This window comes from Chaetodon auriga, chromosome 2 (assembly GCF_051107435.1).
Source record: "Chaetodon auriga isolate fChaAug3 chromosome 2, fChaAug3.hap1, whole genome shotgun sequence".
NCBI lineage: Eukaryota > Metazoa > Chordata > Actinopteri > Chaetodontiformes > Chaetodontidae > Chaetodon > Chaetodon auriga.
In genome coordinates this window covers 29,043,122-29,068,876 of record NC_135075.1, presented here as the reverse complement: position 1 = coordinate 29,068,876, position 25,755 = coordinate 29,043,122, and the positions used below count along the sequence as shown (strand labels likewise).

Below are 25,755 nucleotides of genomic sequence, written 5' to 3'. Positions count from 1 at the left end.
GACGAGGAGGACGAGCAGAGTGAGACGAGGAGGGCAGAGAGGAGGAAATGTGAAATCACATGTGAACATTTACCAGGAAACGAGTTCTGAACATTTCCAACTGAAAAACTGATTTATTTTAAAAATTTGAGTTTTAGATTAGATTAGATTCAACTTTATTGTCATCAGACTGAAACACAGAGACAACGAAATGCAGTTTAGCATCTAACCAGAAGTGCAAATAGTCAAATATCCAAAAAAATATAAATACATACAAGTAGTGCAAGTGGCATGAAGTACAAACATTATGAGGTAGGAGCAGGTACAGCAAGTGATTCTGTGAAACCATAAAAACATGTGCAACACAGTATGTAAACAGGTGACATGCAACAGGTCGCAGGTGGCAGTGCAGTAAAAGTCAAAAGCATAAGTGAAGAGATTTTGCGATGGCCGGGAATCGAACCCGGGTCAACTGCTTGGAAGGCAGCTATGCTCACCACTATACCACCATCGCTGTGGTTGAACATGTATTTGACCTGGAACACAGAGCAACCCACAGAGGAGGAGAGGAGGAGAGGAGGAGAGGAGAGAAGGAGAGGAGGAGAAGAGGAGAGGAGGAGAGGAGGAGAGGAGAGGAGGAGAGGAGGAGAGGAGGAGAGGAGGACATGAGGAGAGGAGGAGAGAAGGAGAGGAGAAGAGGAGAGGAGAGGAGGAGGACGAGAGAAGGAGAGGAGGACATGAGGAGAGGAGGAGAGGAGGAGAGAAGGAGAGGAGAAGAGGGGAGGAGAGGAGAGGAGGAGAGGAGAGGAGGAGAGGAGGAGAGGGGAGGAGAGGAGAGAAGGAGAGGAGGAGAGGAGGAGGAGGAGGAGAGGAGGAGAAGAGAGGAGAGGAGGAGAGGAGAGAAGGAGAGGAGGAGAGGAGGAGGAGGAGGAGAGGGGAGGACAGGAGGAGAGAAGGAGAGGAGGACAGGAGGACATGAGGAGAGGAGGAGAGAAGGAGAGGAGGACAGGAGGACATGAGGAGAGGAGGAGAGAAGGAGAGGAGAAGAGGAGAGGAGAGGAGGAGGAGAGGAGGAGGAGGAGAGGAGGAGAGAAGGAGAGGAGGAGAGGAGAAGAGGAGAGGAGAGGAGGAGGAGGAGGAGAGGAGGAGAGAAGGAGAGGAGGAGAGGAGAGGAGGACAGGAGGACAGGAGGAGAGGAGGAGAGAAGGAGAGGAGAGGAGGAGGAGGAGGAGGAGGAGGAGAGGAGGAGAGGAGGAGAGAGGAGGAGGAGGAGGAGGAGAGGAGGAGAGGAGGAGAGGAGGAGAGGGGAGGAGGTGGAGAGGAGGGGAGGATGGGAGGAGGACGGGGGAGGAGAGGAGAAGAGGAGGAGCATTACCTCCTGTGAGCATCAGGGCACACTTGCAGTGGTCACAGTTGTCGTGGTCCTGGTCTCGGGTGCTGAATCCGGTCCCGTGGGTGGTCAGGCTGCTCTGTCTGCCCGCTGTGCCGCTGTAACCTCTCAGGTACAACCTGCGCCAGAGGATTTCAGGGTTTCAAGGATTTGCTGAAATTGCTGAAGGGATTCGCTGATTTTAGAGAAACACCATCAACATTGTTGTTACTTTCTGTCTTATGGATTAAAAAAAAAAAAACTCAGGTAAAGGTCAAACTCCTGTGTTCAAAGTGAAAGTATGGAAGTATCTGCCGCAAAAATTATTTCAAGTACATAAAGTAAAAGTACTCATAATACACAATGACCTCTTGATAATGTGATACTATGATGAATGCAGTATTGTTCTTGGATTATTATCATTATCACTGATGAATTATCAGGTGAGTAACATTTGAACTTTCAGCTGATTTGAGTTTATTTTCACATACGACTGCACAAACAATCATTTTATGAACTCATCATATGTTTATATATTTATATATTTATATATTTATAGCCTGCAAAGTACTAAAAACTATAGATGACAGATACATGTAGTGGAGTAAAAGTACAAGTACCTCTAATTTACAAAAGTACAGTAGTTGAGTGAATGGACATGTGTGTGTGTGTGTGTGTGTGTGTGTGTGTGTGTGTGTGTGTGTGTGTGTGTATGTATGTGTACACACTGCAGGTTGTGTAACTGTTGGTTACCTGTACTGCTGCCTCTCATTGGTCAGCGTAAACCGGTCGTACTGGGAGTGGGCGGAGTTTCCCTCCCAGTCCTTCAGCTCCACCCTCAGAGAGTACTGACCCGGACTGGTCAGCAGGTGCAGAGCTTCGTTTCCCAGCCAGTGTTCTCCCAACACATCCCCGAAACCCTGCCGGAGGGGAGGAGGGGAGGAGGGGAGGAGGAGAGGAGGAGAGGAGGGAAGGAGGGGAGGAGGAGGAGGAGGAGGGGAGAGGAGAGGAGGAGAGGAGAGGAGAGGAGGAGAGGAGGAGGGAAGGAGGAGAGGAGGGAAGAAGGAGGGGAGGAGGGGAGAAGGAAAGGAGGGGAGGAGGAGAGGAGAGGAGAGGAGGAGAGGAGGAGAGGAGGAGGGAAGGAGGAGAGGAGGGAAGGAGGAGGGGAGGAGGGGAGAAGGAAAGGAGGGGAGGAGGAGAGGAGGAGAGGAGGAGAGGAGGAGGGAAGGAGGGGAGGAGGGGAGGAGGGGAGAAGGAGAGGAGGGGAGGAGGACAGGAGGAGGGAAGGAGGGGAGGAGGAGAGGAGGGAAGGAGGAGGGGAGGGAAGGAGGGGAGGAGGAGAGGAGGGGAGGAGGGGAGGAGGAGGGGAGGAGGAGAGGAGGGGAGGAGGGGAGGAAGAGGGGAGGAGGGGAGGAGGGGAGGAGGAGAGGAGGAGGGGAGGAGGGGAGGGGGGAAGGAGGGGAGGAAGGGAAGAAGGGAGGAGTGGAGGAGGAGGAGAGGAGGATGGGAGAAGGGGAGGAGAGGAGGGGAGGAGGGAAGAAGGGGAGGAAGGGAGGAGGAGAGAAGGAGAGAAGGCGCGGCTCGATTATGAACAAGTTTGTTATTTCAGTCTTTACTTTGGTTCATGCTCCCCACACACACACACACACACACACACACACACACAGACACACACACACACACACACACACACACACAGACACACACACACATACACACACAGACACACACACACAGACACACACACACACACACACACACACACACACACACACACAGACACACACACACACACACACACACACACACACACACACAGACACAGACACAGACACAGACACACACACACACACACACAGACACACACACACACATACACACACAGACACACACACACAGACACACACACACACACACACACACACACACACACACACACACAGAGACACACACACACACACACACACACACACACACACACACACACACACACACACACCATCTTGTATTCCCTCCAGCTCCTCTGGAAGTCCACGCTGCCGTTGAAGCGCCGCTGGAAGACCGTCCAGCCTCCACCGCCCGTCTCCATGTCACAGTACACCTGGAGGAGAAGACGGACAGATCATGTGCACCAGGTCAAAGCAGACTCACGGATCTGACGCTCAGTCATTTTAGAGATGACTGACACGTATTTCCAGGACTGCACTCACCAAATCTACTTCAACATGTCCAATAATCTACTGTGTCACCATAGATCACTTTGAACACTGTTCAGGTACAGCTTGTTCAAATCCTCTCTGCTCTGACGGTTCAGCCTCAGCGACCCTCTGCGTCTCACACAGGGTTCAGAATCTGAAGCTCCAGTTTCACTGTTTTGTTGTGTCTTCAGTGAGGATTCAGCTGCTGACAGCCAAAAGATTTAAATCTACACCAAACTGCCCTTTTAACAAAATACAGACGAGCAAAATCCAACTTCATTACTGCAATACTTGAATATAAAATCAATATTGTTACAGCATCAGGTATCATGTGATGGTGTTGTCACACCTTTATGTCATAAAGTCTACATTAATTTCCTGGGATCAATATTTCGTCCCTTAAACGTGTATTTATATTGAGATATGTGGTTGATAATTAGCACATATGTACGCTCCTGAAGGTCAGGCCACGATGTTCACTGGATGTTTTTTACATGATGAATTTCTACTGTGAATAAAAGACAGATGTTGATGAGTGATGGAGAGACGAGGCGCTGGAGGGAAACGGCTGCAGCTCAGGTGTTCGTCGTACCTGCACGGGTTCAGACCTGTTGCCGATGTAGATGTGATACAGGCCGCTGACGGAGTGACCGGCCTTGTACGCGTCCGCACAGTCCCTCCACATCTGGCTCCTCGGAGGCGACCCTGAACACACACACACACACACACACACACACACACACACACACACACACACACACACACACACACACACACACACACAAATCAGACAGCTCTTATTGTGAAAATGGCTTCTCCAGTTTCAAAAGAGTGAGTGTGTGTTCGTGTGTGTGTGTGTGTGTCTGTGTGTGTGTGCGTACCTGTAGTCGTAGCCACCATGTTAATGAGCGTGTGCACTGACTCCATCAGCTGCGCCTGCTGCCTCTGCAGCGCCGTGTTGTTGCTGCTGGCGACCCTCAGCTGCCTCTCCAAAGACTCGATGGCCGTCATCTGGGTACTGATGACAGACTGGAGCGCAGACAGAGACGTTCAGTCCAGCTGAGTCTCACACATCAGAGGTCAGACTTCGACGCACCGCCTGGTTCTCGTTATTCTTTCTGGGTGTTTACTTTTCATATTTGATTCTTTCCACTTTCTAAATTTTTCGTTTTGTTGGGTTTAGATTGTTCTCGTTAGCGTCAGCCAGCTGAGGCTAAAGTGTTTTTTTGGGACTAAAACAATAAAAAACACTTTGATCTGTAAATCACGTGTATGAGGTCACACACTCGTCTTCATCGTCTGCGCTGAAGCTCGGCTCCATAAACGTCAAACACAGGCTGACATGAAGTGTCCCTGAAGTGATCCTGACCATGCTGACAGTACACGGAACTTAAAGTGTTCAAACAGACACTGATGATGAAGATGAAGATGACGCCTCAGCGTGAAGCACACAGGTGTGTTCTCACTGACTGTACCTGCAGTCTGTTCTTCTCCTCCTTCATGTCCTCCAGCTCTCCTTTCTGCTGAGACTCCAACTTCTGAACTTTACTCTCCAGCCGACTGAAAGACAGAACAGCACGTTTTCATTCATTCACCTCGGTGAAGGTTTTCTCACCTTTGGGCACAAAAACCACCTGGTCAGATTTAGGGACTTTATCCAGGTTACAGGAGCTCTGCTGTCACGTCACATTGATAAACTCATGGTTAAAAACAAACTGAAGACCCTCTGAAGTTCTCGGCTTTGCTGACCTGCAGTGGTTGAGCCTCTCACCTTGCTGCAGTGATGGACAGGTGTGCTACGACACCATGACATCACTGTCATCTCATTATTTATGTACTTTATTTATTTATGAGAGCGACTCCTCACTTCCTGTTTTCATTGATTGCTTTGTGTGTTATTATTAAGACACATACATTACATGCAAACACACAGCGCAGACACTTCTGCAGCGGCTGGATGACGGCATTCTGGGAGATGTAGGAAATGTCTCGGAGGAGGCAGTTTGAGGGAAAACAGTTACGGCAAAACCTAAATGACTGCATGTCATCACAAAATAAGTCGTGGAACACTGGAGTGTTTATCCTGAAGGTTGTGTGTTTGTCAGAGGGAGGACGCAAATCCAAACTATTAGTACAACAAATCTGTCTGTAATGGGCCAGAGGCTGTAACTCCTGAAGTACTCCCTTTTGCTCGAGGCCGTAAAACAGCGACATAAAGATTAATAACCCGACCATCATTCTTTCTGCCAGAGCGGAGCGCGGTCCATGTTATCTGTGCAGCTGAACCAGCAGAGCAGCTGCTGAAAATAGACTCCAGCCCACAGTTAGATCAACAGAGCCGGAGCCAAATGAATGAAACCTGATGAAGGAGTGGCAGCGGCTTCAGAGGCAAATGTGAGACACCGAAAGTGTCTGAATGTCCAGTTCACACTCGCGCCTCTGGCTCCGAGCGCAGGGCAGAGAGCAGAACGTGTGGTGGAGGTCTGCAGGAGCTGGGTGGGAAAATCTGTCTTCTTCTCTAATGTTTCCCACACAAAGTCCCAATCTGTGTGTGCGAAGCTGCTGGTGGCCATTATTAGTCCAACTGAAATATGAACAGACTCATGTCCTTCTCAAACAGATTTAATGTCCACGTGCATCCAAAAGATGTCGTTTCCTGCTGCAAGAAGACAATAATGACGGTAGTTTACGTTAAACGTGTGTGAACGAGCTGCCATGCTAACAGATGCACAGCTGTGCTTTGTGCTAAATGCTAATGTCTGCATGCTAACACACTCACAATGACAATGCTGACATGCTAATGCTTAGCAGGTAAAATGTTTAGCATAGTTTAGCGTGTTAGCATGCTAACATCTGCAAACTTGCAATAAACATTGAGGTTGATGGGGACGTCAGCGCAATGTAGAAAAAAATAAAATAAAATTACTTCATACTGTAGATATTTCAAACCATCCACAGATCTCTAATCTTCAATCAACAGGAAGGAAAACTGATCTTCGGTGGCTGCAGGCTCCAATATTCTCCTGTAGTTCAGTAACATGAATATCAGCACCTTGACAGCCAGATGTGCGACGTCACAGCTGATCATATCTGCAGCTTTTCTGACCAAACTTTCCAACGTGAGGTCCAGTTTGTGCTGAAGTGTCGCTGACGAGAGTCCAACATCATCCTCCATCACTTCTGATGTGCAGCCGTATCATGTGACTCCTTTACACCTATGAGCGACCTCATGTTCCATCGGCAGGTGAGACTTTGCTCATATTAAGAGCTGAAACACGTTATGAGCTCCTGCTTCTGATCGCTTCAACATGCTGACCTGCACATGAACGAAAAGACATCGCTGACCGAGATGAAGACTGATGAGGAGGCGCTGATCGCTGTGCTGCAGCGGTTTGTGTGGCGTGTGTGTGTGTGTGTGTGTGTGTGTGTGTGTGTGTGTGTGTGTGTGTGTGTGTGTCTGTGTGTGTGTGTGTGTGCGCTGGTACAGCTCTCTTTTGCTCTGGACTCTCTACACCATCTGAAAATGTAAAGTTTCAGTTGGATTTCACAAATCTTCACCTTCAGATCTCTCAGGAGTGTTTGAAGTAGAGACAGAAACAGAAAAATAAAGACAGCCATCAAACCTGACTCTTTCTAAAAAGCCTGTTTCTACTGGAACTGAGTGATTCAGTGCTGCGAAAGTACGACAGAGAACTGTGAGAAACTAAAACCAGGACATTAAACACAGGCTCCAACGTGTTCGACAGCGTTTAAGTTGTAGTTTGAAGAGAAAAAGAAGAAGATTCTATGTTCTGTATTCCACATTTATCTGAATTACTTTGAGTCTGAGTATGTTGTACATTTACTGCGTGTACTGTGAATCTGTCCTGTCACTGAGCAGCACAGCAGAGGTGCAGAAGCCTTTCATCTGGTTTAACAGCAGTGGTCTCAAAGATCACACTCTGCACCAAGACCTGATTTACACTTTATCAGACCTGTTCCACCAAATGAAGCTGTGCTGCTGTGCAGAAAATAACGAGAGGCAGAGCTGAGCAGCAGGACGTTACTGCAGGATTTCTAAAAATGTTTTCAGGTGAATTAAGGGATTAAATGCTCTGTGGCTGAGGAAACTTTCCTACCTCCGAGGCTTTCAGAGACTTCTGAAAACACGCAAGATGATGTCAAGAATGCTTTGTCACTAAACTGACTGCTCCTCTTCCTCCTCCTTCATCTGGTCTGCTTTCAGATAGAAACTAAAGGCAAAGTGGAACCGAGCAGCAGATTCGATGGAGGGAACATTCACGCTCGAACACAAGGAGAACAGGAGGGATGTTTGTAGGAAAATCACAAGACAAATACAGCTCTCTCTCACACACACTCACACACACACACACACACACACACACACACACACACACACACACACACACACACACACACAGCTGGTGTATCATGTCCAGTTATCAACTGCAAACATCTGCTGAGTCAGTACATAAGCTGACACAGAGAAGACACACATACACTAAAAAATACTGTTCCCCTGTGTGCCTCTCTCACACACACACACACACACACACACACACTGTTTGTGTGTTATCTGTTACTGTAAACAGAGAACATGCTGGATGATTGCTCTGCATGTTTTACGGCGCACCGTCCAAGTTCACCTCACAATGAAAAATAGAGCAAATATTGTGATTCCAAATATTGGCGTGTCTCGCAGCAACAGCTGCCGACGTGTTTCCATCATCTCTAATGACTTGCTTGTGTTTCACATATTCTCACTGTTAAGTTGTGAAATTGCTGATAAGGCTCTTCTCTTTTTTTCTCCACTCGGGGTCGACTCACAGGGACGGTGAAATCTCACCTTTCCTTTGGTTTAAAAATGGAATCAGATGTGTCTTCAGTGGGTGAACGGCTCACAGAGACACACGTTTTGGACAGACATATCCTATTTGAGTGTTTATTAACATTTTTTTTAGAGATTGTGACAGCAGAGATAACAGGAAATGAGGTGAGAGAGATGGAGGACGACATGTGACATGTCGACGCACTCGACCGCAGACGTGTTCAACGCTTAAACCTCAAAGAGCCGCAGAGCCTCCAAGAACAAGAAGGGAATAAGTTCTCCTTGTTTTGAGTTTGATGATATGATCACAGTCATATTTAATCTCGATCTATGGATACATAAACCCTCTGATATAACAGTGTTTTATGTTTCCATGTTTTTAACAGAGATATGAAAGACAACACGTCTCTGAGTGGACAAGAGGCCTTTTCTCTGGATGATCACGTGACAGCTGCTGTTATTAACTGTGAGGAGGAGAAAGTCACTAAATGAACGTGTTTCTTCTTCACTTTCAGTCCAAATCTGTCACACTGAGTCGGTTCTTTCAGCCTCACTGAGCGTCTCGGCTCCAGCAGGCTGTTCTAACTCTCTGCACTCACACTGAGACTCTACCTGTTCTTGGCTCGTAGCTGACTGATCTCGGACGTCTGCAGCAGCAGCTCCTTCTCCAGCTTGTTGGTCGACAGAGAATTCTCCAGAAGCTGGATCTCTATTCGAGACGTGTGGTTCAGCACCTGGTGGAGGACACGGCATTAAATCCAGGAAATCTGCTGTGGCGCGAGGAGACCGGCGTCTCGGCGTCTCGTTACCTTGGCCTCGACCACGTTGAGCTTGCGCGTCTGCTCCGCCGTGTGCGTGAGGAGGTTTGTTCCGATCTCCAGCATGGCGGCTGTCTGGTTGTGAACAACATGCGACGGCATTTTAGCGAGGTCCGGCTTCATCATGCTCTTCTGAATGACGTTCTCCAGCTGTGGACGGACAGACAAACACAACAGAAAGTAAATCTGAAGAAGCAACTGACAAGCAGAAAGGAAAAGACAAATATGATTCGTGATTTTTACTCAGACCCTCGTTAGAGCTGAGGAGCCGCTCCAGGAGCTCGGCACTGAAAGTGAAAACCGCCCACTCGGTGCATCGAGTTCACCAAATCAAACATGCACAATCAAACATCCAGGAGGTCTGATATATAAAGACGCAGTTCCCTCCATCTCTGGGAATATCAACCGGTGCCAACTCGCACTGCCATGCTGTGACCTTTAACCCCTGACAAATAAATAATCCATCCATCCAGCCCTCTATCCGTCCGTCAGACTCCACGTCTTCAGGATATCAGTGCCACTGAGAAGCACGGGGAGTTGATAAATATACCGCTGGACCAACAAACAGATTGGTCCCAGTGGGACGGCCGGTTACCAGTGAGACTGTTTGATGAGTCACTGGGGGGGAAGTTCAGGCCACAACGCCCAGATCACATCTGAGGCTGCCTTTCTGAAGCGAATCACAAAAGTCTCTTTAACCATCGCACTCACAGATGAAGGTTTAGGGGGAATTCGTCCCGTTTTTAATGAAGATAAAACAGCTGGCGAAACGAACGCATTCGCTAAACTGATGCTAATTATGGTTATCAAAGAGTTTAATGCAAAGTTAAAGGGACACTTTGCCGATCTTCAACCAGCTTTGTATCATAACAATGTGGGCAGAAGACGCACAACGAACAATTCTTCTGTACGTCCGCCTCCACGGACACAAAGACAGACGTCAGATCTCCGTCTCTCTGATCACGACAGGAAACTCTGAAACCCTGAAGTCATCTGTCAGATGTCTCCAAACCAACCAAGTGCAGCAGTTTCGGAGAAAAGAGGGGAAAAACACTTCGGATACAAACCAAAAATGTCGACTCAGAGCCAAACCTCAATGAAAGCTGTTAACCAGTTTAACTAGCTTGAGAAATGAAACACAGAAGGCTTGAAAACACGTTTCACTTTGGCTTAAATGAGCTTGCTGTGACTGCTTAAGGCTGAGAGCTGACTCATGTTTCATAAGTGCTGACTAATCCTCCACTTTGTGTTTTCATGGTTTTATTGCTTTCAGCGGCTGACCGTCTCCACGCCAACTGACTTTATCACATTCATCACTCTTCATGCACGCTGACGGCACTATTACTCATTTTCACGACCCAATTAAACTGACTCGAGAGTTATTATGTTTAGTCTGCTTCGATTCAGCTCGGGATTGAACAAGCATCACTCTGTTCAATCAGAAAATGATTTTACGAGCGGCGAGATACGAATCGCAGCGGCCGCGAATGCAAGTGACTTTTGTGTGAGTGAGTAAATTGGGCTAATCTGGAACAAGGAGGGAAAAATGAGAAGCAGTGACGCAGCGAGACGTTAATCAAATAATCAAAGAAGGAGAAAATAGCTGGAATGAGCTGGTTCGTTTCTCCCCGCTGCTCTGCTTCCTCAGATGCTGCACAGATAAACTTCAGCCAAAGCCAAAACCTCCACCTGGCTGCTGCACAGCCCGACCGGCAGACACACAAGGCTGCTGTGCCGTTCGAATGTACCGCTTGAACAGAAACATCTGAGAGACGGAGAGATTTGGAAAGAGGAAAAAAGTCAGAACAACTGAAACAAACAAGAAAAACAAAGTTCAGCACATTCTTCTTTTTTTGGTCTTTTGTTATTTTTTTTGTTGAGTCTCTGGAGACACAATGTGCTGACTTTTCAATTGACCCTTATTTCCTGCTGTAGGATTAGAACAAGACACACACACACACACACACGCGCACACACACACATACTACATGAAACCTCCTCATATGGACGGACAGAAACTAACATAGATTCATACAAGCATGAGCACACACACACTTAGCCCGACGTGAGTGCGCACGCGCACACACATACACAAAATTAGAAACTACACAATGATGACCAACGAGCTCTGGACGATGCACACGACCCCACGTATGGAGGGCTTGTTCCTGAGATGCTAACTGAAACCACATGTTGGCTTCACTGTGATCTGGCCCTCTGGGGGACTTCATGGGGGGGGGCAAACAGCGCCGATAGCAAGACTGACGCACAGGCAAGTAGCACAGATAGCGATCTGGGGTAACAAGTGCACGGTGGGTCGCTGGAGTGTGTCGGGGTCTGAGCCGGCAGCTCTGGACGTCAGAGAAATAAAAAAGACAGAATGAACATGAAAACAGGGCTAAAAATTTATGTAAAACAAGATGGAGAATAAAACCCACTAAGAGACTAAAACTAAGGGTAAAAACAGAGTCATCACATGGCTCCAACCTCTCTTCATTCCTCTCAGTTTGAGGCTTAATAGATGAAAACCCGAAGCCTTTCGCCGACGTCCAATGCTATAAATCTCTGACAGCGTTGTTGGAGAGCTGTGATAAGCTAGCAGTTAGCTTCACCTGTCTCACCACAGCTGGGAGTGCACTGGTTTCTGTAGACTAATTTAGCCTGGGTCACAGCGAGTTACTAGCCGTAGCATCTGTCCTCTCCAGTAAAACATCAGCAGTGGTTGTTTGTTCAAATGGTTTATAATTAGTCACAGCAGAGCAGGAAGTAGTCTGATCCTCTTTTGACTCTTTTTGAGGTAGCCGCTATAATTTTTCTTTTAACTCAAACCAGTTTCAGCTGGTCAAACTTGAAGGAAGTATTGCAGCTGTGTCTTTGTCCCCATGGGGGAACGACCTCAGTTAGCTATAAGGACTTTTGATTTCTCTCTCACATCGTAAGAGATGTAACAGGGACACACACACACTCACACAACGAGTGACAGTGTCCTGGCTTCCTGCAGCACTGATCCCACATCAGCTCAACACACATCTTTCTATCACATCTCTTGAAGCCATCGGCTCACAGAATGACATAGCTGAGTTGGACACACATCATGAGTTTGACCTTCTCTGTTGTGAAGCATCACAGCGTCCAGATGTTTTGGAGTCTCACAGTGTTACGAAGCAGCAGAAGAAGCCAACAGCCTCGGGCTCCACTCGGCACACTGTGGGGACATGTCCTCTGCGTGGTGTCTGACGTGTGGACACTCTGCGTCCTCTCTCCATTACCCTCAACAACCTTCACCCCCCCCCCTTTGTGCCTCTCATGTATGAACTTATCTCGACGTGCTTCATCATCATAATCAGCTGTTTCTATACGTCTTCACTGATCTGTCCTTTGTCCTTTTTCACTTTATGTCCCTCTGCTGTCTCTTCCACAAACCCCCTGATTATTGCTTAACGCTGATGATTGTTTGACAAGCATTTAATAATCCTAAAGCAGGGCTCGAGACTGCGACCTTTCTTTCAGAGTTTGCGAGTACGAATTTCATCTGGTCGCGTTCGTGCGAGCGCATCAGTTTTATGGCTCCGTGTTAGACACTGTGGTTGAAAGTCGTCCTTTTTTTTTCACTGGTTTCGTCAGCCGCCTCCACCTGCACTCTCTCCTGTTGAGACAGCACCGTCGCGTGCACAAAAGCCGTCGCGTACACGCGCAGCGCACAGAACTTCAAGACACCGAGACTAGCGTTTCGCTATTCTCAAAAATGAAGCGGTCTATTGCTGATTTTTTTCCAAAAACTAAATAAGGAGAGAGAGGAGGAGACTGGTGGTTAGGTAGAGCCAGCAAAAGGTGCCGAATCAGACGACCTGTCGGGACCAATGCATCACCCCAAACACTGAGCCCCTCCCGACTTTTTTCAGCGGATGGATGAGAGTAATCGCTCAACAGAAGAGAACGAAATGGTCATTAAGTTTAACACTGCCTACAACATAGCGAAAGAGGAACTCCCGTTCACACAATTCAAATCCCAGATCGCACTGATGAAAAAAAAACGGGCTGAATGTGAAACCAACCTATGCCAATGACAAGGCATGTGCCCAGTTCATAGGAAAATCATGTGCTAGTGCGACCAACTGAGAAAGTTGGTCGCACCAGTGGACCAGTGGAAAAGTTAGTGTAGAGCCCTGCTAAAAGAACAGAGCACAAACACCACCTGCACAACATGAACATACAGAAGACAAGCCGAGCAAACCCACCAATCAAAAGGCAGCTTGTGGTAATAGAGTGTTTTTCATTGCTGTATTAGTAATGTGACCTAAGCAAAGGATCTGAGTACTTCTTCTCCAGCTGGCCTTGTTTTCTTCTTGTTCTGACCTTCTTGTATGAATTGAGCCTCAGTACAAACTGCATGAATATGACTTCCCTTGACTTTATTCCTCCTCTTCAGCACACACACTTCAAACACTCCTCGCTTCGTGTCCACCACACACAGTCGTACTGATCACGTGTCAGCTGCTCTGTCTTTTCTCACCTTGGACGTTTCTCTCTTGGCTTGCATCATAAAACTGACCTGCTGTTTTCATTCGTCACGCCTCGTATCCTCCAGCATTAGCACACCTGACAGGTGTTTTCTGAACACCAAACCGCAGCAGAGAGGCTTGACACATGTTCCTCCTCCCTCCTCAACACACATGTACTGTTATCTTTATGAGAACGGACATTTATGCATCTGTTCAAACGGTGAGTTCGTGGCCAAGTGTTCATTTCTAGCTTGTAGGGAGAATAAAATAAGGAACAGATGCAATTTTAACTTTCATTTCCTTTTTTTAGTGCGAAAGTAGCTTTTAATGATTTTTATGGGAAAACTAAATTTGTGTGAGAGGTAGGAGTGGGAAAGCAGTGGAGAGAACCCAAGTTAGTCCTGTTATTTTGAATCTGGTCCCACAGGAGGCCGGCATGAGGACTCAACACAAACAGAGCTGTTCCCAACAAGATCACAATTCAATCAAAGCTTCGCTCGGTCACAACACGCTGCCCTGACAGACAGCAAAGAGGAGGGTGGACACACGCGCACACACACACACACACACACACACACACACACACACACACACACACACACACACACACACACACACGCGCACACACACACACACACACACGCACACGCTCAGACATCCACACACTCAATGGACTCTTACATGCTTCCTGCAGACAGAACTTCTTTAAGCTCGTATGTGTTGAACTGGAAGATTTCTGACTTTGGCGCCCCCGGTGGAAGAGCTAAAAACAGCAGGACGGCAGCTGTGAAGTCTCTGTGAAGACCACAGATTGACCTGGTTTGGTATCAGTAGTGGCAAGTAACTAAGTACATTTACTCAGGCATTGCACTTGGAAACAGCTGTGAAGTACTTGTACTTTACTTGAGTATTTCCATTTTCCTCTACTTCATACTTTTACCAGGAAGTCCGATTGAGGTCAAAAATGTCTTTTACAAGAGACACCTGCCGAAGAAGCAGCAGCCATACTCAATCAAAACACACGAACATGCAACAAGGACAACATGACACATGAACGTAAACACACGAAACAGGAGAGCAGCTCTTCAAACACAGCAGCCTCTCAAGAAACCCAACCTCAGGCCTCCTCCACCACATTCGTCACGATGCCATTAAACTGATATAAATGTGTGTAATTTCAGATCTTTTTGCAGATTATCCACATTCGAGATGCACAAGAGGAACATTTTTCACCACATCTGCCAAAAAAAACAACCTGGAACAAAGGATCAGTTTGTAAAATACAACATAATGTTAAAGACTGAACCACCGGTTTCAAACCTCTTTGGGGTCTGATCTCTTAAAATGAGTAAATAAATGTGGTCGAGGTCACTGTCACATGTTTCAGATGTGTGTGAGATGTTTCATTTCTCCTCAGCTCATTTAAATCACTTTCAGAGGCCAAAAGAAACAGAATTAATCTAAATTTAATAAGATTAGAAGTGCAATACAACATAGGACACTGGTAGTTTTCTCATAAGAATATTGGCAATAGCACTTTGATGGCCACTAGTATTTGGGCAGTAGTATTTCTATAATCTGCACATAATGTACACACACATCGTTGATTTTCTATTCTGTATCCTGTACACTTTTTTTATCTTGACCCTTCTGTGTTTGCTCTTTGTAATGCTTGCTGGCTGTAACGCCAATTATCCATCTTTAAAAAACTTAGCGGTATCAAACTTTAAATCTTCTCTGAGGAAGATTAAACTCTTTACGCCCAATCAGCTGTTCGTTCTGATGCATCGTGAGTCACATGATTCAAATTCTGGTAAATGGAGGAGAAGTCAGATCCAAGATAACCTCCTCAGTGGCCACCAGGGACAGCAGCTCTGAGACAAACAGACACAGAGCGGGAAAAGACGAGGAAAGACAAGAGTTCCAGCGTCTGTCCAATAGGAGGAGCTTTACGTCTGCACGTGTGAACGACCCTCTGACCCTCTGCTGCGTGTTCGATGCCCAACACTGACGGGTCACAGCTCCGTGTTTGTGAGAACATGAGTGTGTGTGTGTGTGTGTGTGCGTGTGTGTGTCAGTTAGACTGCTGGGTCATGACAAACATCTCAATCATCTCACCACAATGAGGACCAGATGGTCTAAGTCAACACAGTGTGTGTGTGTGCGCGCGTGTGTTCCTCTACATTAAATCTGAGCGTCTGAATGTGTGTGTAAATTTCTCCACGTTGGTTTGAAACAAGCAGCGTCCGCGACGTGACGAGGGCTAAACGATGCTGTGGTTTATATTCAGAGCTTACTGGTTACATCAGAAAGTGAAACGACTCGCTGTGGTCACTTCGAGTCTGGCTGAAGGCTGATCTGAAATCAGGCTCACTGGACGTCCCCGGACTGCGAGGACATGTGGACAGCTGCGTGCGGACGATCGTCTGCTCGTCTCTGGTGTGCTGGTGGGCGTACTGAGGTGGATTCTGTGTTTAAGGAGCATCTTCAGACCTCTGACACATGAGTCCAGTCAGCTGAGAGAATCTGCTGTTTCACATTCATTTGTCTTCTTTCTGTTATCAGTTCCACTCAAGACTAAACAAATTACCGTTCTGTGTTCCAACTATTTCACATTTTCCTCACGAACGTGGAGCCAGACTTCAACAGAAGGGCCGCGAGACAAAAGGCTCCTCGGAGGGTTAAAGTTAAGGAGAACGGCTCCTCTGAGTCCTTCATGTGTGTGTTTTCCTTTGCTTTATGGAAACGAGTATGACAGACCCGTCCCAGGGCGAAGACGCAGCCCGCTGAGTAATGGCTGCTTAGGAAATCCGTTTTTTGACAGTCAGAGCTGCAGTTCAGGGCCGTAACCCGCCCCCCTGCGTGACCGCCTGGTTCAAGGAAAAATGGCGGAAATGGCCGACAGGAGGTTAACGCTCGTACGTAAAAGAAGAGGGGTTCAAAACCAGCAGAAGAATGCAAACAGAGAAATAGTTTGATTGGATTACAAATTCAGGCCTGAATTAGATTTGAACAGGCTGCAGGAGCAGCGCAGGGTCAACAAACGAATCCACGCCGACTGTGCAGAGCAGGACGTCCACTACACGACACACACGGAAAACAGAGACATCCCAGCGTCTGCTGACAGACACGTCTGTAACGTCACCTGTATGTCCCGATCCATTTACTGTGACAATAAACAAAGCCGGCGTTTTATGAAGTATTAACGGGCCGTGTTGTGATAGCGCTCCTCTGTCAGCGTGTTTGAACAGATGGCGCTGGACGGACGCCGCTCGACGATGGAGCCTCAGACGGGATGATAGACGGTGCGGTTGAAGTGAGTTTGGTAAAACGAGAGCAAAAAGGGATCGTGGCTGTCGATGTTTGGGTTCTCGTGGAGAAGAAAGACGGACGTGATGGAAAGAGGAAGAGAGGCGGCGGTTTTCACGATAAGAGAATAATACTGCAGCACGTCGCACTGTTTCAGTCATTCATAACCCAACGCAGCTCCAAAGACTTTGATGAGCTGTCAGCCTTTCACCTGAGAAGCTCTGAGGGTTTGTCATCACACAGGTGATGCTGAAACACCTGACTGTCACACATCCTCCATCTCCAGCTGCAGAACATCAGTTTGTTTAGAGGAACCGTGGAGTCAGAGTGAGCAGAAACAGCCACCAAGGATCACACCGGGCTTTCAGCGACGTCAGACACTCAGAGCATCTGAAGAAGTATAAAGAGCAAGAACGTCTCCAAATGGAGGAAGGTGGGGTGGACGGACGGGTCTAACCAACCTCTGTTTGAGGGTCGTGAGAAGGTTTCATGTGTCCAGAGAAACCAAAGTGGACGATGGATTCCTGAAGCACACAGTTTTGGTTTCTAAATCTAACTGACAGGACGGTTTGTGAGTCGCTGTGCTGCTGGCGTTGGCTGTTGCTCTGGGCGTCTAATATTGGTGAAAGGTCTACGTCAATATGTGAGACGTGACCAAGATATTTGATGTTCTGGGAATGAGAACATGTTGGAGCATAATTTATCCTGACACACTTACGATTAGGCATAATCAAATCTTTCTTAGTAATTGCTGTCAGTGGCACGGTGGCACGGTGGCAACACTGTCGCCTCACAGCAAGAAGGTCCCCGGTTCGAATCTCGCTGCGGGCACCGGGTGTGTCCTCCACCATGCTTCGGTGCCTGCTGCTCGAGGAGGGCCTTTCTGTGTGGAGTTTGCATGCTCTCTGTAAAAATATACCCCCACTAAAAACATGCAGATCACCACCTGACCAATGGTGACGCAACAGAATGGGTCCCCGGGCGCCGGTCTGGCTGCCCACCGCTCCTGGTCTGCCGCGGAGGAGGGACGACCAGGATGGGTCAAAAGCGGAAGTCAAATTTCACCTCCGTGTGCCGTGTTTCCGACCATGTGTGTGTGACAAATAAAGGGGAATTTCTCCCCCCGATTCTTCTTCAGTCACCAGCATTTGATTTCCTGTCATGGTACTCCGGGCCTGAGTAAGTGATGTCAGTTGTAATCCCTCTGCATTCATAAACTGTCTGCAGGACATATTTCTGCAGGAATAATGAACAGTGGCCACTTTATTAGATACACCTGGCTGCTCGTACAAATATCTAATCGGCCAATCATCTGGCAGCAATGCAAGGAATGCAGCTGTTGTTTGGACCAAACATCAGAATGTGGAAGAAATGTGATCTGTTGGTGCCCGACGAGGTCTGAATGTCTCACAAAGTGCTGACGTCCTCAGATCTTCACACACAGACAGTTTACAGGGAAGATGGAAAACCACAGGAACTCAAACACAACACAAGAGCATCTCTGGACGCTCGCCACGGGAGACCTTGAAGTGGACAAACCGCAGCGGCAGAACACGGCAGGTTCCACCGCCGTCAGCTGAGAGCAGGAAGCTGAAGCCACACTGGACTCAGACTCAACAGACCTGGGAAACCGCGACCTGGTCTGACGAGTCCTCGTGCCTGATATGAGGCCTCTGAACACCAGCTGAGCGCGGTTCAACAGCCACAGTCCGTCTGAGATCTGCTGCTGACTCCACGTCACAAAGCTCACGTCTTCTCGAGCTGCTCTCGTTTAGTTTTAATTATTTATTTCCAGCTTTTAACTGTTCATCTATTTCCATCGTTGTGCTGCTGCAACTGGATTTCCCCTCTGGGCATCAATAAAGGCTTGTCTTATCTTATCTTATCTTAACTGCACTGTGATCGCTCTCTCCCACCCTTCCAAGTTCGATTCACACAACTCAAATTCTCTTTTACACTCTTAAAAATGTGAAAAGGGTAAAAATGATTTTCAGATGTCAGATAAGAATCACAGCAGAAAAAGTTTAGAATTCGCTCGTTTTCGGGCTGAAAAAAAGGAACGTTTCAGCCCCTCAGTGGCTGTGGTGCTTGGCCTCACGCCAGCATGTGTGTGTCTCAGTGTGTGTGTGTGTGTGTGTGTGTGTGTGTGTGTGCAGTGAGAATCAGAGAGAGAGAAGAATGAGAAAGAACAAGACGAGTTTTTCCAAGAAGCTCTGCGTGGTTGTGGTCAGTCTGGCGCTTGGCCACAAGTCACTGGGAATCTCTCCCTCTTTTAGTCCCCCTCTCTCCCCCTCTCTCCCCCTCCACCCCCCCTTCCACTCCTCTCACCTCCTCACTTTCATCTGTTATTCATCTAATATCTCACCCACCATCTTCACACTCCACCTCTTACCGCTCTACTTCTTCTCTCCTCCGTGCCCAAATTCTCTCCATCCCTCTGCAGTATTTTGGCCTCTTTCTTTCCTCCTCCTCCTCCTCCTCCTCTCCCTCCGTCTTCATGTCTTCTACCCCTCTATCAGTCTGTCCTCCCTTTGGCCCTCAGCTTGTCAACTTCTATGGCAACTGAAATCTCCCACAATGCCAACTCACAGCTGTAGGGTGATGAATGACTCTTTAAACTGGGATTGGAAAACAAAATGAACCACCATTCACTCGCTCTCTGACACACACACACACACACACACACACACACACACACACACACACACACACACACACAGAGGAGGAGTACTTCATCCCCGTCCAGCTGATAACAGCCCGTCTGCTCTGCTAACTAATTCGGTGGCCTTTCGAACAGAAGATAAATCTCACTTACAGTCTCTTTCTGTTTCTTCCTCTCGGCTGTTTGTCGTGTCTCAAAGTCTGGCTTGAGGCCCCAAAAATGGCTCCTAAAGAGAGTGAACAGGGGCCCTGATTTCACCAGAGGACACACATGGACCGAGCAGATGAAACTTTAATTTAAATTAGTGATCTGAGCTCGTCTTGCTGCGCTGGTCCTCCTAAAGATTAGAGATCCATCAGTGCTGATGCTCTTTATTGCTCAGACATGGCAGCTATTTCCACTCATGTTCTTCTTCTGTTTCTCCAAAAAAAAAGTGTTTTCTGCATCTGGAGTAAATAAGAAAGTGTCAGAGCAGAGTGACGATGTTTGAGTCAGTGTTGTGCTGCCTGATGGTTTTGTCGTATGTGCTGCTGAACTCCTGCTGTGTCAGATTTCTTTCACAGAGCTGAGAAAAGGAACAAAATCCACCATCAGCTGAAATCTGAATCACAGAAAACATCCAGTCTGGATGTAAAAGAGAAACCACGAATTCATGATGCACAGCATGAAGGATGTTTCTCTGCAGGACAGATCAGGAGAGGCTGCAGTGATTTGGATTTAATGGCAGAGGGCAGATCAGTCCTCCATGGACCGCCGTCAGCTGGTCATTCGTCTTATTCATTAGTTTCCACATCAAGCAGGCAGAACCTGATGTGAGGTTTCAGAGGGTGGACGCAAAACAAAAGAGGGACTGAAGAGAGATGGAAGAAGGAAAAACGAACATAAGAAAGCTGCAGAAGAAACTTCTCCAGTTCTGCCTCAGCGGTGACAGTTATGAAGCCAGCCAGGGGCCGCCAGCACGAGTAACAGACCCCCGATCCACCAGAGGACAGCGTCAGCGCCACGTTTTGCTTCACTAGGCGTGAAAAGTGCTCACGTGTCTGAGGGTGGAGTACCAGCAGGGGGCGATACTGATGGAGTGAAGCACAGACGCAGCGTGCAGGATGAGCGCTGGACTTTCACATGTGATGTCACAGCCTGATTGGGGTGACTGTTTTCAGGAAGTAGTTATTTTAAGGCAAACTGTAGTTTTGGTTCCTAAAACAAACCAAAGTGCAGACGTTACATGTTTATTACTGCTGACTGTGCATTGAAAACACGCTTTTTTCACGCCTTGTTGAGGCAAAACATGGCGCTGACACAGTGGACGGGCAGGTGTATCGCACACCTTGGCATGCTGGTTGGTCAACATCAGCGATCCTGGTCCGACAGTGACGCTGCATGTGTTTCATGCTCTGTGCTGCTGATTCAGGCTGTCTGAGTGATGAGTCTACAGTAACGTTTAAAACTGATGCAGAAAAAAGCCAAATCTGCTTCACAGAAACTTTTCTTTCCCTTCATGCACATCCACCGCCCTGACCTCCACACCTCCACCTCTCACCTGTCTACGTTTAAAGACCTGCGTCTCTCTGCAGCGCTGGCACTGGACTTCAATCACGTTCGTGTTTTCCATGTTTTAACAGAACAGCAGTGAGAAAGTTCTGTCAGACTAAACAAACATGAATCCTCTGTAGCTGTTATCACTGTGCTGTTGTCCCACACACTTGTTTACTCTGCAGCATCTTGTTTATTCCGTGTTTTCTCAGGGCCTAGGTGGTCTGCTGCTCGGACAGATTACTCTGTTTGTTTTACAGTCAATGAATGGACGACACTCCCGGACCCTCACCTGCTCCGGGGACGCCAAGAACACAACTAATGAGCAACAAAAGATCTGAGCACCACAAAACTCCCCAAAGATCATTAAATCTGCAGGGAAAATACACCTGTCAGCCGAAAGTACGAAGATGAATGAAGTCATCAGAGACTTTTTGGTATTATTTTTGAAAGATGGGTGACTAAATGTCAGCTCGGCTGGACTGAACTCTCCCTCACAGGTTCAGGAGGATCAGCCAACAAGTTTCCTGAACTTGAACCTCACTTCTATACGATGACACCTCATTGGAAAAATGCTGGATTTTCCCTTTAATTTTACAAAAAGACAAGCATGTAACTGTTTTCAATAGGTCATTACTACTTGAATGAAAGCTGAGTGTGTGGGGTATTTCTACTCACACAAAATCTTTAAGACCACGCAGACCCTTTAAAGCTGATGAGACACTGACGAGAGGCTCTGCTGTGGGCTGAACATCCACTTCATACCGACACTGCCTGTCCAGACACGACCTCCTCTGAGACACCAAACCTCTCCACAGCGTTTGTTTCCCCTCCACAGAAACACTTTCACTTCAGACACTGCCACAAGCAAATCAACAAACTCAGCATCCTGCAACACGCAAGAATTCAACACGCAAAACATGTCAACAATTTCTGTCCAGACGTGCCGTAAACACTTCCTCTCAGTTGTTTGTTCATACGGAGAAACAATTTCCCCTCAGAAAACTTCATATTCTCCGTCCTTAACTTGTAATTAGACGGAGGTGCAGGGTTAAGGCTACATCTGATTGCGCCAACAGATTCCAGCCGATTAATTACGTGTTATCACAAAGTTAAGACAGAGCCTGAAGTGGATTTTCTGTTTTCTTTGCAATTCAGATGGTGCTGGCTTCCCCCAAACTGTGCCGCAGAGCTTTGACCCGGCTGCTCAGAGGGAAGGAGCAGCGCCGGGCCAAAAGGAGAGATTCCTCTCTCAGGCTCACATAAACAAACACCGAGCGAAAGAGGAGCGAAGAACTGAAAATACCCACAAGATACACAGTGAAACCACCTCAGCTGACACGAGGGCTGCAGCCTGCAGTATCATCTACTGTACTCAGCCTTCCATGGCATCGATGCTGCTTTAAGAGTTCAGTTAAATAACTCGACAAGCGCATCAAAAAGTGTTTCCCACAACAGCTGATCTGCACCGCTTCACCTATCAGCCACAAGCTTTGACCAGTGTTTCAAATATTTTCCCAGTAAGACAGATGGAGTGTTTTATTGATCCCCTGAGGGAAACTGCAGCGTTGCAGCAGCAATTCACATATCACAAAACACACATCACTTATACGCAGCTGACACGAGGAAGGAAAGAAAAACAACAAAACCATTTAAAAATGGTACACGTGCACAGAAACTACTGTACTAGATAGAAAATAGGAGTAAAAACATATTAAGCATTAAGATAAGAGGACGCTGTCACGGTGCAGATTAAAGCTGAACGTGCAAAGTCCTTCAGAAGACAAGTCCCCTGGAAACGAGCAGCACCATCACGATGAACTGTGCAGTTTATGAGGACGAGACGAGGACATGACGAGGGCGTGGCAAGGACGAGACAAGGACGTGGCGAGGGCGAGACGAGGACGAGACGAGGACATGACGAGGGCGTGGCAAGGACGAGACAAGGACGTGGCGAGGACGAGACGAGGACGAGGACGAGACGAGGACTGTGAGCTGTGTGACAAGTTAAAATGAGCTGAGGCTTCATGTGACAGGCTGAAGCTCCACACTCCGGTGCTGTGAACAAACCTCTGATGACGCAGAGGTTTCCAGGTGAGTCTCACCTGGACGGAGCTGTGACGTGAGCTGAAGCGAATGCGACGTGAACGTCGTTCTGCTGGCTGTGTTTTGAAATGTTCCACTCAGTGTGAATCCCGCGTCCTGCTCAGTCGTTGGGGCCTCGGCGCTTCTCTGTGATGCCGTAAAGGTCTCAGTGTGTGAAACTGGAAAAACAAACCCGCCTGAGCTGACGAGGTGTCGTCTCTGATGTTGGGACAGTGGACCGTCCTTGGCCTCTCGTCTCCAGCTGTCATAGTGTAAGCAATAAGAGACTTTCTAACCTGCTGTAAGCCTCCCGACTCAAATGTCCCAGCTGTGTGAATGTTCATGGTTCCAGTTCAGCTTCCACAGCGATAAGAGAAGCTCTGCGGTCCAGAAAGCTTCCGATAAACCGCTGACCGCTGCAGTCTGTGCGTGGTGATACATTTCTTCTTCACTGGACGTCTGCTCAATCCTCGCTATATTTAGGCCAGACACCAGCAGACGCTGCTGTGTAGGAGGACGTTTGGCTTCTCGGTCTGTAATTTCTATCCTAAAGTGGGTCAGAGTGACGATTTGGCTCGTTCAGCCACAACAGTGAAAGCATCCGGCGTGTTTGATGAATTCTCTGTGTCCTTTAGTGAGCTCACTTCAGTTCGATGTGTTTTGCACTGCGTTCTGTTTTCTTTTAGAGATTACAAATCAATTGTGTCATATACAGTGTATGTATAGGTATAATATGTATTGAAATAACTGTATATAGTGTTTTATTTCATTGAATTTTAATTTCATTCTATTCTAATGTAAATATTTGTATGTGCTGCATGAAGCGGCTACAACTTAAATTTCACTGTGCACCCCCGAGTTGTAAAATGACAAATAAATGAACACTGATGCCTTGAAACTGTCCCTCATCCCAACAATAACAACATGAAGCCCCTGGAGGCCGAAGGACACGGTGATTAATCCGTGAAAACATACACACATACACAAACACAACAACAACAGAGTGAAACACACATCAGGAGTCCAACAGTGAATGAGCAGTTATCTACAGTGAAGAAACAGGTGTGTGTGCTGAGTGTGTGCTGGAACACACACACACACACACACACGCACACACGCACACATGCACACATGCACACACACACACACACCTGTCTGTGATCAAACTCTGGAGACGTTGCAGCACATCCAAAACTTCTAAATCCTCTTCAGTAACGACCATCACCTGAACTTCTTCTATTTTATTGGTCAAGGTTGAAAACGTCCCCTGAACACACCATTTGTCTTGTTTGTGATCTTTGTCGTCAATCTTACTAAAATAAACGTTCGTGTGATGAAGTGCGTGACGATAGTTCACCTTGTGTTCGTCGTCAACGCCACTGAACGTTTGCTTTGGACCAGCGAGGTGAAGACGGAGAGCAGAGACTGTTCATCAGAAAACCTCCTGACAGAACGGAGCAACGGCAAAATAATGGCTTTCCAATCCCAGCCGTGTGTGTGTGTGTGTGTGTGTGTGTGTGTGTGTGTGTGTGTGTGTGTGTGTGTGATTAACATACACACTAATCACTCACAACCCTGATTCCAAAAAAGTCTGGACTCTGAGTCAAACGTAAGCAGAATCTAATCATTTCCAATCAAACTGTGTTCACTGACAGCAGTTTCCTGAAGTGTCTCTGAGCTCATGTGTTCATCTCCTTCATCCTTCATGTGTTCACAAAGTGGTGAACCTCGCTCCATCCTCTATGAACGACTGAGCCTTTCCAGGATGCCCCTTTCACACCCAATCACGATCCTCTCACCTGTGACCAATCAGCCTGTTTACCTGTGGAATGATCCAAACAGGTGTTTTTGGAGCGTTCCACATCTTTCAGTCTGTGAAACGTGTTGCTGCATCAGATTCACAATAAGCAGATATTTACAGAAATCAATGAAGCTGATGAGGACCAGCAAGTGATCACCTTCTCTTTTAGAGATTTGTGTGTGTTTTGTTAGCAGCAGCTAGCGTAGCCTCTGGCCTGGAGGAGGAGCCACACTGAGCTCACTTCTCTCCTCACCAACAGATCTGCTTCAGGTTCAAGCTTGACATGATGCTGACTCAAGTGACATCACTCGAGGGCATTTATCAGCTCCATCTGGAGACTTACATACTTTTTTCACATGTGCAGTCGAGCTCCCAAACACCTGGAAACAGACGCTGACGTTTTGCTCCCGGACTGGTCCACCAACTGGCCTCTGAAGCTCGACTGCTTCTCGGCACAGTCACGGTGTGGAATCCGTCATGTGCTGCTCTTCAGGCAGCTTCTCCACCGCCGTCATCAAAGCACCACATGAGGGAATGTCTTTCAGAAGAATTGTGCTCTTCCCCGCGGTGCTGGAGCTCTGAAGCTGCTCTGGAGACGTTTAAGCTCCCAACAGGACCAAACGTTCAGACCACATCCAGCCCATCTGCTGCACTTGTGATTAATAAGGGAT

General features: G+C 47.5%; 1 protein-coding gene and 1 non-coding gene across 2 annotated transcripts in view; both read right to left on the bottom strand.

Moving 5' to 3' along the window:
• The window catches only part of angpt4 (angiopoietin 4), a 44,158-nt gene that overhangs the window by 4,294 nt on the left and 14,109 nt on the right, over positions 1–25,755 (bottom strand). The window contains exons 2-9 of the mRNA XM_076745657.1: positions 9,184–9,342; positions 8,987–9,108; positions 5,022–5,106; positions 4,428–4,575; positions 4,139–4,251; positions 3,348–3,449; positions 2,102–2,268; positions 1,355–1,488 (exon numbers count right to left, since the gene is read on the bottom strand). Of these exons, the coding sequence (XP_076601772.1) occupies positions 1,355–1,488; positions 2,102–2,268; positions 3,348–3,449; positions 4,139–4,251; positions 4,428–4,575; positions 5,022–5,106; positions 8,987–9,108; positions 9,184–9,342 (1,030 nt within the window). The remainder of the gene's footprint in view (positions 1–1,354; positions 1,489–2,101; positions 2,269–3,347; positions 3,450–4,138; positions 4,252–4,427; positions 4,576–5,021; positions 5,107–8,986; positions 9,109–9,183; positions 9,343–25,755) is intronic.
• On the bottom strand, positions 422–493 carry trnag-ucc (transfer RNA glycine (anticodon UCC)). Its single transcript has one exon. It is a non-coding gene; the product is annotated as a tRNA-Gly (tRNA).